The sequence below is a fragment of the Rousettus aegyptiacus genome, unplaced genomic scaffold (assembly GCF_014176215.1).
Source record: "Rousettus aegyptiacus isolate mRouAeg1 unplaced genomic scaffold, mRouAeg1.p scaffold_m13_p_2, whole genome shotgun sequence".
Lineage (NCBI taxonomy): Eukaryota > Metazoa > Chordata > Mammalia > Chiroptera > Pteropodidae > Rousettus > Rousettus aegyptiacus.
In genome coordinates, this window is record NW_023416295.1 from 74,326,246 (window position 1) to 74,339,135 (window position 12,890).

Consider the following 12,890-nt stretch of genomic DNA (forward strand, 5'->3'; position numbering starts at 1 on the left):
ACAGGTTATTATTCTCACCTGTTTTATTCACTGGGAAAGAGCTAGTGAAATTAAAACTTTCTCAGTCTGTCATGTAGAAAATTTTAGACCTAAAAAGTCAGTCAAATTACTTATGACCATTTATTATATACAATCTATATAGCTGTCAAACCGATCTCTCTTTTTTGTATGTCTAAGGAAAATACACAAAAATTGTATAGCAGAAAAGCAAGTATATTTCAAACATCAAATAACTATATAATGACAGAGATAATAGCTAATATTCATTGAGTAGCCACTATATACTAGGTATTTCAATATATTATTTTACTTAATTTTCAAAAGAGTTCTGTGAAGTATTTATTATTCTCATTTTCGAATGGAGAAGTAGAGCTCAAAGAGGTCAGATAACTTCCTCTTCTTTAGAGACGGGACTTGCACGTGGGTCTGCTTATGTATAAGGCTCTAGATTTTTCTAGTATACTTTAGTATACTCTAGCATACTTTCTAGTATATCTCTTAGGATAACTTAAAGCTATTAAAAAAACCTTTCACAAAGAAATGAATATATTTTTTTTTTCTTTCAGAATGTATTATTCATAGCAAAATTTGTTTTCTAGTCTTTTTATAAACTCATTTGCAAAAAATTGGGAGTGATGAAAATGTTCTAGAACTCGATAGTGGTGCTGTTTCCACCACTCTGTGAATATACTAAATGCCACTGGATTGTATACTTTAAAATGGTAAAGTATCTGTTATGTGCATTTTACCACAATAATTTTTTAAACGACATTTGGCCCAAAAGAAGTACATTAGAAATGTATCCTCTGCATATATAGACATAAATTTCAAGGCTACCACTTCATTTCTAAGGCTACACATTTAAATTCTACCTCTTTGCTAGTGACTTCCAATTTTAGATGTCCAGCAGACACCTCTCTCCTAAATTCAGACCCACATTTCCAACTTCCTGCTCAACATCTCCACATGAATTTCTAACAGGCTCGAAACTTTAACATGTCCAAAACCGAGTTCCTAATATTCCCTCCACATGAGCTCCTTCACAGTCAGTCCATATTAAATGATAACAGCTCAACTCTTCTAGTGGCTCATGGCAAAGCCTCAGCATCACCCTTATATCTCTCCCACCCACACGTGCATCATTAAATCCTGATGGCGTTACCTTAAATGAGGGTTTCTCAATCTGGGCATTATTGACATTTGGGGGCCCCATAAATCTTTGTTGTGGGGATCTGTCCTGTGCATAGGATGTTTAGCAGCCTCTCTGGCTTCTATTCACAGATGTCAATAGCATGCCCCAGTGTGACAACCAGAAATATCTCCTGATATTGATAAATGTCTCCTACAGGGCAAAGTCAGCCCAGGTTGAAAACTACAGCCTTAAACATATCCAAAATTCAACTCCTTCTTACCACCTTCACTGCCATGATGTTTAAGCTATTACTACTCCTTTTTATTTCTGCAGCAGTCTCCTAACTCATCTCCCCACGTCCACCATTCTCAACTGACAGCCCACAATGATTCTATTAAAATTTCATTAAAAGGAAAGTCAGATCATGCCTCTGCTCTCTTAAAACTCTCCAAAGTGTGTCTGTCTCACCCAGAGTAAAAGCCGAAATTGTATTTTGACTTCCAAGGACACGCCTGATTTGGGCTCCATGTTTCTCTGACCAGATCTTCAATCACTATCCCCGTGTTCTCTCTGTTTCCACATAATGGCCTCCTCTCTGGTTCTCATACATGACATACATGCTCCTATCCCAGGGCCTCTTGCCCTTATTCCCTCTACTTGGATACTTTCCACCCCAATATCCCCATGGCTAGTTCCCTAATTCCTTCAAGTCTCCACTTAAATTCACTTCCTGTATAGTGAATTGCCCTATAGCTTGCCTACTTAAAATTTCTATCGCTCACCTATCACGGGGTATCCCTCTTCTTTGCCTCAATCTTTCCTTCTAAGCACTTATGCTCTACTTAACCTCTTGATTGTGCTCATTACCCTGTTCATGAGGACCGAGGATTTGTCTGTTTTATTCTCATTTTATCTCACGGGCTTATAATAGTACCAGGCACATAATAAAGATTCAGCAAATATTAGTAGAATGAACAAATCTCTTAGAACCAATACTGTGGAATTTTTTTAAGAGACCACTAGTTATTGTGACTTCAGAAACCATGATTTGTTCTTCTCTACAAAGTATGCAGACAAGAATAGTTAAAACAACAAGTAACATCTCTTCTTAGCTGATACTTTTGCTGACATGATCCTTCTCTCTTGGCTTGCATGGAAGATTGCCTAACACTAAATATAGATCAGAGGATCTCAATGATGACAGGCATTCAACAGCCTTGCCAGATAAATGACTCTATACAGCCTACAGCTCTATAGTCTCTCCCTTCAGCGCAGAAATTCTTAGGAAGAGAATGTACATTCACTTAGTATTCATCAGCCCATTGTTTATCCACAGCCAGGACTCACCTGGAAATGCTTTTAATTTGGATGAGGTTAATACGGACACTGGGGAAAACAAGAGACCAGCACAGAGCTTAAGTAGTTGACACTACAATCTAAACCCAGAGAATGATTTTTAGTCTTCTAAAATAAAGCATATTTATCTTAGTCTCCATGGAAATTTGTTTAAATTCCAGGTTACATTGGACTGATTTGCTGGATTTGATAACATACTCCAAAAAAATGTAGCTAATTTCAGCTGCAGTACAGTTTGTTTTTAAATCTGAATGAAATATAATAAACTCATGTATAAGCAGGTAACAGATTCTAAAATGTTGAGATTGCCTTTGAAGGTGATGACCTAGAATTGCCCTAGGACACCGGACTCCTCAAAAATCCTCAAAACCTTTAAAATAATGTTGCCTCCACATCAGGATTATCTATAATAGCAAAACACTAAGAAGAAGAAAAAAAAAACACCAAAATGCCAAGAAATAAGCAAAGAAAAGATAAAGCAATAGGGAACTGGTTAAATAAATTATTCAATAAAAATTATAGAGGAATACTACACAATCATTAAAATAAAAAATGTTCAATGTGCACTAATATGTATTATTCAACAAGACATCATCACACAATAAAAAACAAACCGCCAAAAAGGATGCAGAGCATGACCCTGATTGTATGAAGCAAAGTCTGTGTATGTGTACACATATATGTATGTATGAATTTGATACTTTCAAACACATATTCCCCACACCTCCCTGCCTATGAGGCTAGTCCGTGTGGACCCATCAATGGGCTCTCATACCTTGTAGCTTCTAGATGGATTCAGCCAATGGAAGCCCTGGTAAGAGATGTGAGGACAAGGTTTGTTCATTCCTCTGGCTCCATTCCAACTTTCACTGCAGGTTGGTTATACCCCTCTAAAGGCCACAGCATGTCAGGCATCCTCTCCAGAAATTTTTCTTTCTAGATTCCAGAAACCACTATATTTCTTTACCCCTACAGACCCAGAGTCAAAAAGATTAATACTAGCCTAGGGGCACTCCACAATTTCTTGTAGCTAGCTGTTCTTAAACCCTGCTCACACTTCCACACTTTTTGGAAATAGTCCTTTTATTAAACTCTTTTCAGTTCCCTACTTTGCATGTACCATTTATTTTTTGGCAGAATCCCAATGAGAATAGTAATATTTGTGTATGCATTTCATGTGATTTACATATTCGAATATGCACAGAGATGCACTTACATGTGCAAGGAAAATTTCTGAAAGATATGTACAAGTGGAGAATAGAATATGTGGTCTGGACTTTTGCTTTCCAGTTTGTATTTTTTAAATTTTTTTCTACTTTAAAAATGTCTAATCATCTACAAGTAATACATTTGTAATTTAGAAGCAAAACCACATGGGAAATCTGTATATATTATTACCTTTCCTAGGGCACATTAAAGGGAGAAAGAAAGAATGAATACTGGGGAAAACCAGAGTGATGACACAGATGTTCATTTTAAATGAAGCAATGTGTCTGATAGGAAGGACTCTTACTCTGAAACTTAAGTTTGATAGTTATCGAAGTATTTATCCACTATAGGGTGGGTCTTTAACATCTTGTTCCATTGACCTACTTTTATAAAACGAGGCTTATTTTTAAAATTTACTTCAAACTAAGACCATGTTTTTAAACCATCCCATTTATGTTTCAGTTTTGCTGCTTTCCATTTTAATAGTACTTTTTTGAGAATTTAAGACAGGAACAGTCATATAAATGTGCTTATTTAGATTTGATAAAATATTTAATATTTTGTGATAAGAAAAAAATCCACATTCTTAGAAATGCATATTGACTTTTAGAACTTTTTCCAAAGCTTCCTAAAACTACTGTGAGATACAAAATGCAAATCGCTAATACAGTATTAGCGCTCACAATTAAATTAATTTATAGCTGCTTTAATGAAATTAAATTTCTTCCAGACTATATATCTAATGGTGCTGGGTTTTTTACTTAATATACTTAAAAGTGTAATTTGCTTTCATTTTTGCAAAGTCATTTAAGTATTACGAATATCTCTTTTATATATTTTTTCATGATGACACAAAATACGTTTGCAGTCTATTTAATTCATAGATGATGAGACTAAAATGAGCTCCTCTTTGAGGACCATGCATCTTCTACAACATCACATTCTCCGATTCCAAAATATTAAGTATATAAGTTATCTGTATTTGCAAGAATGTACTCTTGAAACGGTAATAAGTATTTTAAATGGTCTGATTGTAAAACTTTAAGAAAATTAAAATCTAGAGCAATGAAAAAACATCAGCGATACAAAGAGCCAATATGTTTGGGGTTCATAATTCAAGTTAATAAATTATTAGCCTTTAAAATTAAATTCAACAGATCTTTTCCATAGCCAAATTAAGGAAGTATTCAGAGAAGGGCATAAGTTATTTGCAAGTTTTCAATTCTCAATTCAACTCATTCATATAGTCATGCACAAGGCAACTAAGGATCTCAAAACACATTAAGGTGACTTAATAGTCACAAATAATGAGCAAAGTTGTTATGATAATTTTTCATGCTCCCAAACTTAGATATTCAGCCTCTGTACTAGAAAGTATTCAATAATAAATAGCTAACTAGTTTATACCCTAAAAGAAAAAGAGAAACTGGTCTAAAGCATTTTTAGCTGAGGATATTAGCTAAATTCAGATGTCATTTTTGCTACAAATGTGCTTCACAGTGGTGACATAGAGAAGCAGCTGTAACTATGGAAATCATAATTTTAATTGGCAACAACATGAAAATTCGGAAGGATAATAAGCATCATGGATGGAGATGACAATTAAGGAGGAATAAAAATCAAATATAAGCTTTACTATAATGAAGAAGAGTCTATTTTTTCTCTCTGGTTATTCCCCCACTACTCCATAAATAAAAACAGGATGGAAAGAACTTCCCATTAATAAAAATAGGACAAAGGAATAGCTAGGATATTCCTACCTGGTTTCCAGATGAACTGACTATCCCTTTTGCCTTCCAAATGAGCTGCATGGGACAGCAAAAGAAAAAGAAGTAGAAATAGCTTCCTCATGCTCCTCCATACCCAGTGAGTGACAACCAGATCACCCTTTGGAAACATTCTTCAGATTGTCCGCCTTCTGACTTGCCTATTCCTAAAAGAAAAAAGAAAATCAGATTAATTTCTTCTGTACAGAAATTATAAAAACTCATCTTTACTGCTAGAGTTTTTATCATGATGGCATTACAATTTTTTCATTATCATAAAGAATACATATAATATTAATATTTTAAGGTCAGCAGTTAATTAGCCATGTTTTCAATCCTTACCCATTGAAGACATTATCAATTCTAGAAATTCCACAGTCTTCCATTCAGTTTACTTTGATTTTTAAGGGTGGAGTTGGCAGATTCTATTCCCGTTTTTTATTCAGCCAAACTCTTTGAGGAGCTCACAATTTGGGGAGAAAGATACACATACAAAACAAATTCCAAAATAGGGTAAGGGCTGCTTTAATAGGAGTATTAAGAAAGTGAGATGGAATGATTGAGGAGGAGGCCATGAATTCTTCTGAAGTGAGAAAAAAAGAAAGAAAAATCTCACATGACATAATATTTAAGAAGAGCCTTAGGGAAATATAAGGGCTTAAAGAAGCCAGGAAGTGCATTTTGGGCTGAGAGAACTAGGTGCTGAAATGCATTTCGTGTTTGGGGACTAGCGAGTGGTCTGGCAGCTGCTATGAAAGACAGAAAAGGGGAGGGAGGAATGGACGATGGAGATGAGACTTAGAACATAGGCTGAGAGGGAAATTATAAAGAGCCTTGACTGTTATGTGAAGGATTTGGGTTTCATTCTGCAAATAGCAATAAAAATCATAAGAAAGCAAATGACTTATATAACTCATATCAATGTGTATAATGGATTACTGGTGGATGATACCAGAGAAATTGAGACCAGTTAGAAAACCAATGAACTAGTCCAGACAAGCATTGATGAATCAAGAGAGATATGAAAGGTAGTACTGAGGCTAGATTAAAAGGATTTGGATGCAATATGAGAGAGAGAAGATAAAAAAGACAGCAAGACTGTAAACTTATACAGCAGGGCTCATAGAATCCCTTTACCAAAGAAACAGGAAAGAGGGCAAGTTTTAAAAGGAAGACAAAAAGAATTCTCTTTAGAGAATATTAAGTCTGATGTGCCTACAGCATATCCAAGTAGAGTTTTCAAAAAGATAATAAGAAAATTCTACCTGGAGTTATGGAGATCTGAAATAACTTGCCACAATACACGTATTAGAAAAATACATCAAGAGACATTGGTACAAAGGGATAAAATGATTGAATCATAGAAAAATATATCAAGGGAAGAAATAACTATCTCTATTTACCCACAAAATTGCTAAAAGTGGGAAGCAAATATGACTGTGAGCTTCCTAGTGACCAAAGAAAAGTAGCTACTATAGCCATCATGTATGTAGGAATAAGTTATATATATATATAAAATATTTTATACACACGCAGTTTTAGAAGAAGCTGTGGCTCTGTTTGAAAGTATTGATGAGAACTAAGCATTCTGATAAACACAGATGATGTTCAATAGTAAAATAGACAAGGGCAAGCTGTACATGGTGGAGTCTCGGGGCACTCCTAGAACACTCCCAGGGCACAATAGAAAAGTACAAATGAATTAAAATGATTCTACAAGGAGTCAAACAATGAAGTTCAAGTACACAGACCTCTTATGGCCTATCTTGATGCAGAGATGAAAAGAATACTAGGATAAACAACTCAAACCTTTTCTTCAAACTTTGTATTGCATACCAATATCGAGAAGCATAAAAGAGGAGTGCTCCAGCTGAAATAAATTGGGGCTCTCTTGCTTGACTTTTTGTTCCTAAGGGCCTATTAGACTATTTCATGGAACCTTTGGGACATAACTGGATACAATTCAAAAACTCTGACCTAGAAAACTGAACTAACCACATTTCCTTATTGCAAAAATCCAAAAGTATGATTTACTACAACTGTGCTTTTGCTAAAGGTTGGGCAACATGGATATTAATTTTAGTTTATTCTAAGGCTATTGTTATCTAAGAAAGTGTTTCTGTGTATATCAGAAAATGGTAGTAAAACATTTTTAAGTTAGTATATTATTACACAACCTGAATGTTCTGGCCATGAGACCTTTCCACACCCCACTGAACAGTAGCCCAACCTGTGTGCACACATAAGGCCACTCAGCCCCTTGGTGCACATCAAGATTCACAGACACACACATCACCATCATGAAGCATACTCTGTTCCCTCCCTCCTACTCTCCAGGTGAGGTGATGATGGCACTTTCAGAGTTGGAGCTATGAGGGAGCTAGAGAAGTGTCTCAGGAAGCCCCTGGAGTGGTTGGGGATGAAGTGCAGCCATGGCATATGTGTTTACCTGTGGGTGTCTGCTCTGCTGAGTGTACAAGGCCACAGGGTCACGGTGGGTTTGTGTAGGAAGAGGCTCTCCCTTCCAGCTAGAACCCTGAAATCTCTGTTCCCATCACAAGCTCCCATGTAAGTTAGCATCTGTCTACCATGGGAATCATGTCCCCGTATAGAAGACATCTTTGCATAAACACATGTACACACACACATACCCTAGACTGTGGATGTTTCACACTGTTCATGTCAAAACCACATGCTTTACGAAGCAACACAACAACGAATGCTTCGGACATTGTATCATAATATTTTAAAGTCTTTTCTCTCTATTGATAGTCATCCCGCTTCTGTGAAAGGTATGCTTAAGTCAAGCCATTAATTTCCTCAGAAACCAACACAGAATTTTCTCCAGGTGCCTGTATACACAAACATAAACATGCACACATGCACATATGAGTACACACACTCACACATGTGAGCACACACACAGGCGATTAATTCTTTACAAAATAGACTCGCTACAAAGTCTTTAGTTTGCACATTTTTCAGAAGATATCATTGCCAATAATTTCATTGAGACAGCTGAAAAAACAAATATCACCCCCATAAAACAGTATAACTTCCTAACTTCCTAGTGAATTCTACAAAACAAATTAGTTGAAAAATATACACCTGGGAAAGAAAATGAACTGACCTTCTAAATAATGATGGATTTAAGTCATTGTGATGTTAGAGAATTGTGGATAAAAATGATAATTTGTGTTTTAGGGTAATTAATCCTAAACTGTTATTATTATTAATAAAGTAATTAGCTAACAGGACCAGCTCTCTACTGAGGTCATTTCTTCTATAACAGGAAATCATCAAGGTATTAGAGGTGACTCTGTCAATTCTCATCAGTGGGAGACATACATCCAGCATATCTAAAAACATATTCAAATCATTAAAATGTAAACTAGAGAGAAGAAGGACCGAAAGCATATCTGCTCCACTCTAAATGGCTACAGGTGGGAAGGCAAAAAGGGATTTAAAAGAATGAGGAGTTCCACACATGAGCTGGAATGATTAGGTAAAAATTTACATATAAACATTTTGAATTTTACATCGATATTTACATTTTAACTGAAAAAAAAAATAAAGCGTTAAAATTACCCTGAGCACAGGCTGCTATGAGCACAGATCTCCTCTTGGACTTCCTCACTGGTCCAGAGCCCTGTACTGATTCTGCCAAGGTACCCGATGTCCTTAAGGTTCCTTTTGTGTTCACTTAAGCAAGGACCCACCACTCAGGAAGATGCCTGGGCAAAGTGGATTGGAGAGCCTACTGGTTGCCTGTGGTCACCATATCTCCCAGCTACCACTGACTAACAAGGATAGTGCCAGGAGAAACCCAAGACTGATTCCCTGCACCCCCCCCCCCAAAGGACTAATAAAATGCTTTAACTCATAGAGCACTACAGGCTGTGAAACCCAATATGGAAACAAAGTATACAACTTCCACAATAAAAGTCTTTCAATTTTTTCTTGTATCTCAATGACTATAAATATAACTTCATGTAGAAATAATACTAAAATTCTTAACTTCAAGCTCCTTTTTAAAATTATTTTGACCAAAAAATAATCTAAAATACAGATCCTAGAGAAAGAACAAAAGCATCTCAATTTAGGATGACACAGTGATCCTGCTCCTAAAAACACCCATACACTTTTAGAATCTCTATTACCCATAACCTTATACCTCATTACCTCCATTTTTCCAAGAAGCTTGAGGATAGAGGATGGGAAACCAGATTTGATGAAGCTTCCCACCATTTGCCATGCTTTATGGTTTACATGCATCATGCATAAATAAAATGAGAATCTCTGCTGACTTGATAGAAAGTACAGGATGGAATTTGAACACAGGTTTGGCTCCACTAAACTATATTGCCTCTCTTTCCTCCAAATGCCTCAAACTCACTAAATTATTTTTTGGATGATACTGAGAGTCAGTCTTATATCCATTACTTGAAAACCCACACAAGAGTTCACAATAAACAAAATGAGTTGAAACAAGACATAATTAGATTTCACTCCTCTGTTTGTATAGCACGACTATAAAAATCCTGTAACTACAATAAAAATATATATTATGCAGAAAATATGTTTTACCTATGATGGCATTAATAATTTACATCATGAAGGTTGTTGAGTTTCCAAATCAACTAATTTACTATATCTCTCTGCATCCAAAATGTATTTGCAAGGTCAGCTATAAACTGATGAATATTAACAGATAAAAAAAAATAGTTTCTCCTTTTAGCTTCACTTTCCTAATCATTTAAAGGCCAAACTATGAAAAAATGTATCTTAAACTTCATATGTATTTCATTGTCCCTTAAACACTTTATCATTGAAGTACCTGAATATTTAAAAAGGCACAAAACTTAAAAAATAAAATAAAACAAAAACTGTTCCAATTTGCTTTCAGTCTAAAAGAACAGTAATAAGTGGGAGAAATGCAAACTTGACCGTCCATATCCCCATAGTGCCATCTCATGGCAACTGTGCAGAGAAGATGGCTCAATAAAGATGGCCAATGGTCTAGGATGAAAATACCCACTGTTGAGACAGACTCAACTGACCAGAATGGTAACTCCAACTAGTTGTTTACTACAAATGATTGGTAACTAAATTCTGCTGGAGAGAGCATATGTTTATGCTTTTTTTTTTGAGCTATCTGCTTAATTTCTGATTGCAATGTTGTACATTCCATTTCATCCTTCACGATCTGTCAATATACAAAATATTGACCTAAGTACTTCATTTAACTGTCACCAAAGCCCTCTGACATAGTTATTCATGTTAGAGATGAAAAACTAAGGCATGAAAACTTAAGTGTCAAGCCCAAGATCACAGAGGTAGTAAGTTGGTTGCAATTAATAGTAGTCTTCCTCTGAAATGAGAGACTAACACTGTAACCCAATAGCAATACAAGCAATTTTTCATAACCTCAAATATGTAGATTATTTATAACCCCATGTAAGATCTCTCAGAAGCATCTACAAGGCAATTTACATTTCATTTCACTTAATCCTCACATTATACTATGTGCAATTATTGCTATTTTCCAGATGTAAAAGAGACTAATCATTAAGGATCTTTAATAATTATCTCAAGGTCACCTCAGTCAGAAAACGTCAAAGCTGGATTACAAAATGGGCTGACACCACAGCCCCGACCTGTTTATTGCATCACACATGGTGACTCTGGCAGGTCACTTGGACATAGAGCCTCAGGATCTTCATCTACAAAATGTGGAGGGCAGTCACCCTACAATCCTTAGTGGGTAAGGATAGAATAAAATAATGGATGGAAAGAACTTAGATGAGCGCCAGCCACAGAATGAGCACTCACTAAAAGATTACCACTGTTACTATTGTCATTATCTTCTCAAATTTCAGGAGAAAACCCATACTCCAGCAATATTTAAGGAAAGGTTTGAGAGTAATCCTGTCCTAAAACAGAAGAATGAGAGATGATTTTTCTCAACTATGCAATCTTGTAACTTTCTCCCTTTTTTCTGAGGAGCTAAAAGCAGTGTGTATCAAGAGTCCCATTAAAGATTCACACTGACCCTGTGAAGGAGAAAACAGATATTATCATTTCTATTTTATGAGAGAGTTATCTCTGGCCTTGCAATGACATGACTTTTAGTAACTCCCTCAAGCCTTTTAACCACCAGCTTTTTCCTCCATGCACCTCATTCTGCAGAATCCTAAGTTATGTCAATATAAGTATGGGGTACCTGCAAGCATACCATTAAAATATACAATCCTGTGAGTTTTAGTTACTGTATTAAAAATCGCATTAAGCTTACATCATGTAATGAGAAGACAGAAAATCATGCACAAAGTCTATACAAATATTTGACATATATCTGAACAAACTTTTGCCACAGGACTTAATAGATAGAAAGAGAGCTGGAAACATGTTTGCCAAAACCTTCAAAACTACATCTTCATAGCTGCAGCAGACATTGCTGTATCCTCTTTCCTTTCTACTAGAATTACAATTTTTTCAGAATGTCCACCTGCTAAATATATATATATATATCTGTTTTATATATATATTTTTTATGTATATGACATTTCCATATTTCTTTGCAACTAGAGTGGCCACATAACAGTTTTGACTAATGATTCAAGAGTGTCAAGAGGATGTAGAAGAGGGAAATATAAAATATAAAACTCAAAAGGACAAAGTGTGAAATTGTAGTTCTTCACTATTGGCTCCTTTCCCATTTTCTCTGCATAGAGCACAGATACAATGCCTAGAGGTACAAAAGCTATCTTGAGAGCAAGAGGGATGAATGTCACCCAGTAAGAATGATGGAGCAGGGATGCAGATGACACCTGAGACTCAGGTGCCATCACGGAGCTTCAGCAATGTCTTAGATTGTCAACGTCCGGACTTTTTGTCTTGTAAGAAAAATGAATTCCTTTGTTTTAAGCCACTTTTTTGTGTTTGCATGGGCCAAAAGTAACTCTTGACACCTACAGTTCCCATGTCCTTAGACACTGTGGATCTATTTATAGACATACCTATTTATATGAGTGTGCCTCTATGACTTCTATAGATCAAAACACAACTTCCTACATTGTTCAAATGACATATTAAAACTCTGTAAACCTTTCATGTGGATGTTCCTATTTCTAAGCAGGTGAGGTTGGTTTATTTCCCATATTGACTTATTCAGGTAATGCATGCATTATTCAAAAAAAAGTAACATGTATCTGTTGCCATTTTTTATAAGTTTCATTGTAGTAAAGAAAGGGTACTTCATGAATGAGAAACTATAAATACAGGAAAAAGGCAGTAATTAATTTGGTAAACTGCATGAGATTCCCCAATGAAAATAAATCCATTCATATACACCTAGTCTAAAACAAGAACATATTTATGTAGTTATCTTCTATGTAGTTGTCAAGCCCTCTCTGATTATGAAGAAA

General features: G+C 35.6%; 1 protein-coding gene across 6 annotated transcripts in view; it reads right to left on the bottom strand.

Moving 5' to 3' along the window:
- Window positions 1–12,890, bottom strand: part of THSD7B (thrombospondin type 1 domain containing 7B) — a 1,079,084-nt gene that overhangs the window by 630,953 nt on the left and 435,241 nt on the right. For all 6 annotated transcript variants that reach the window (XM_036237409.1, XM_016145417.2, XM_016145415.2 and 3 more), the window contains one exon: window positions 5,458–5,630. In XM_036237409.1, coding sequence (XP_036093302.1) covers window positions 5,458–5,596 — 139 coding nt within the window. In that variant the 5' untranslated portion in view covers window positions 5,597–5,630. The remainder of the gene's footprint in view (window positions 1–5,457; window positions 5,631–12,890) is intronic.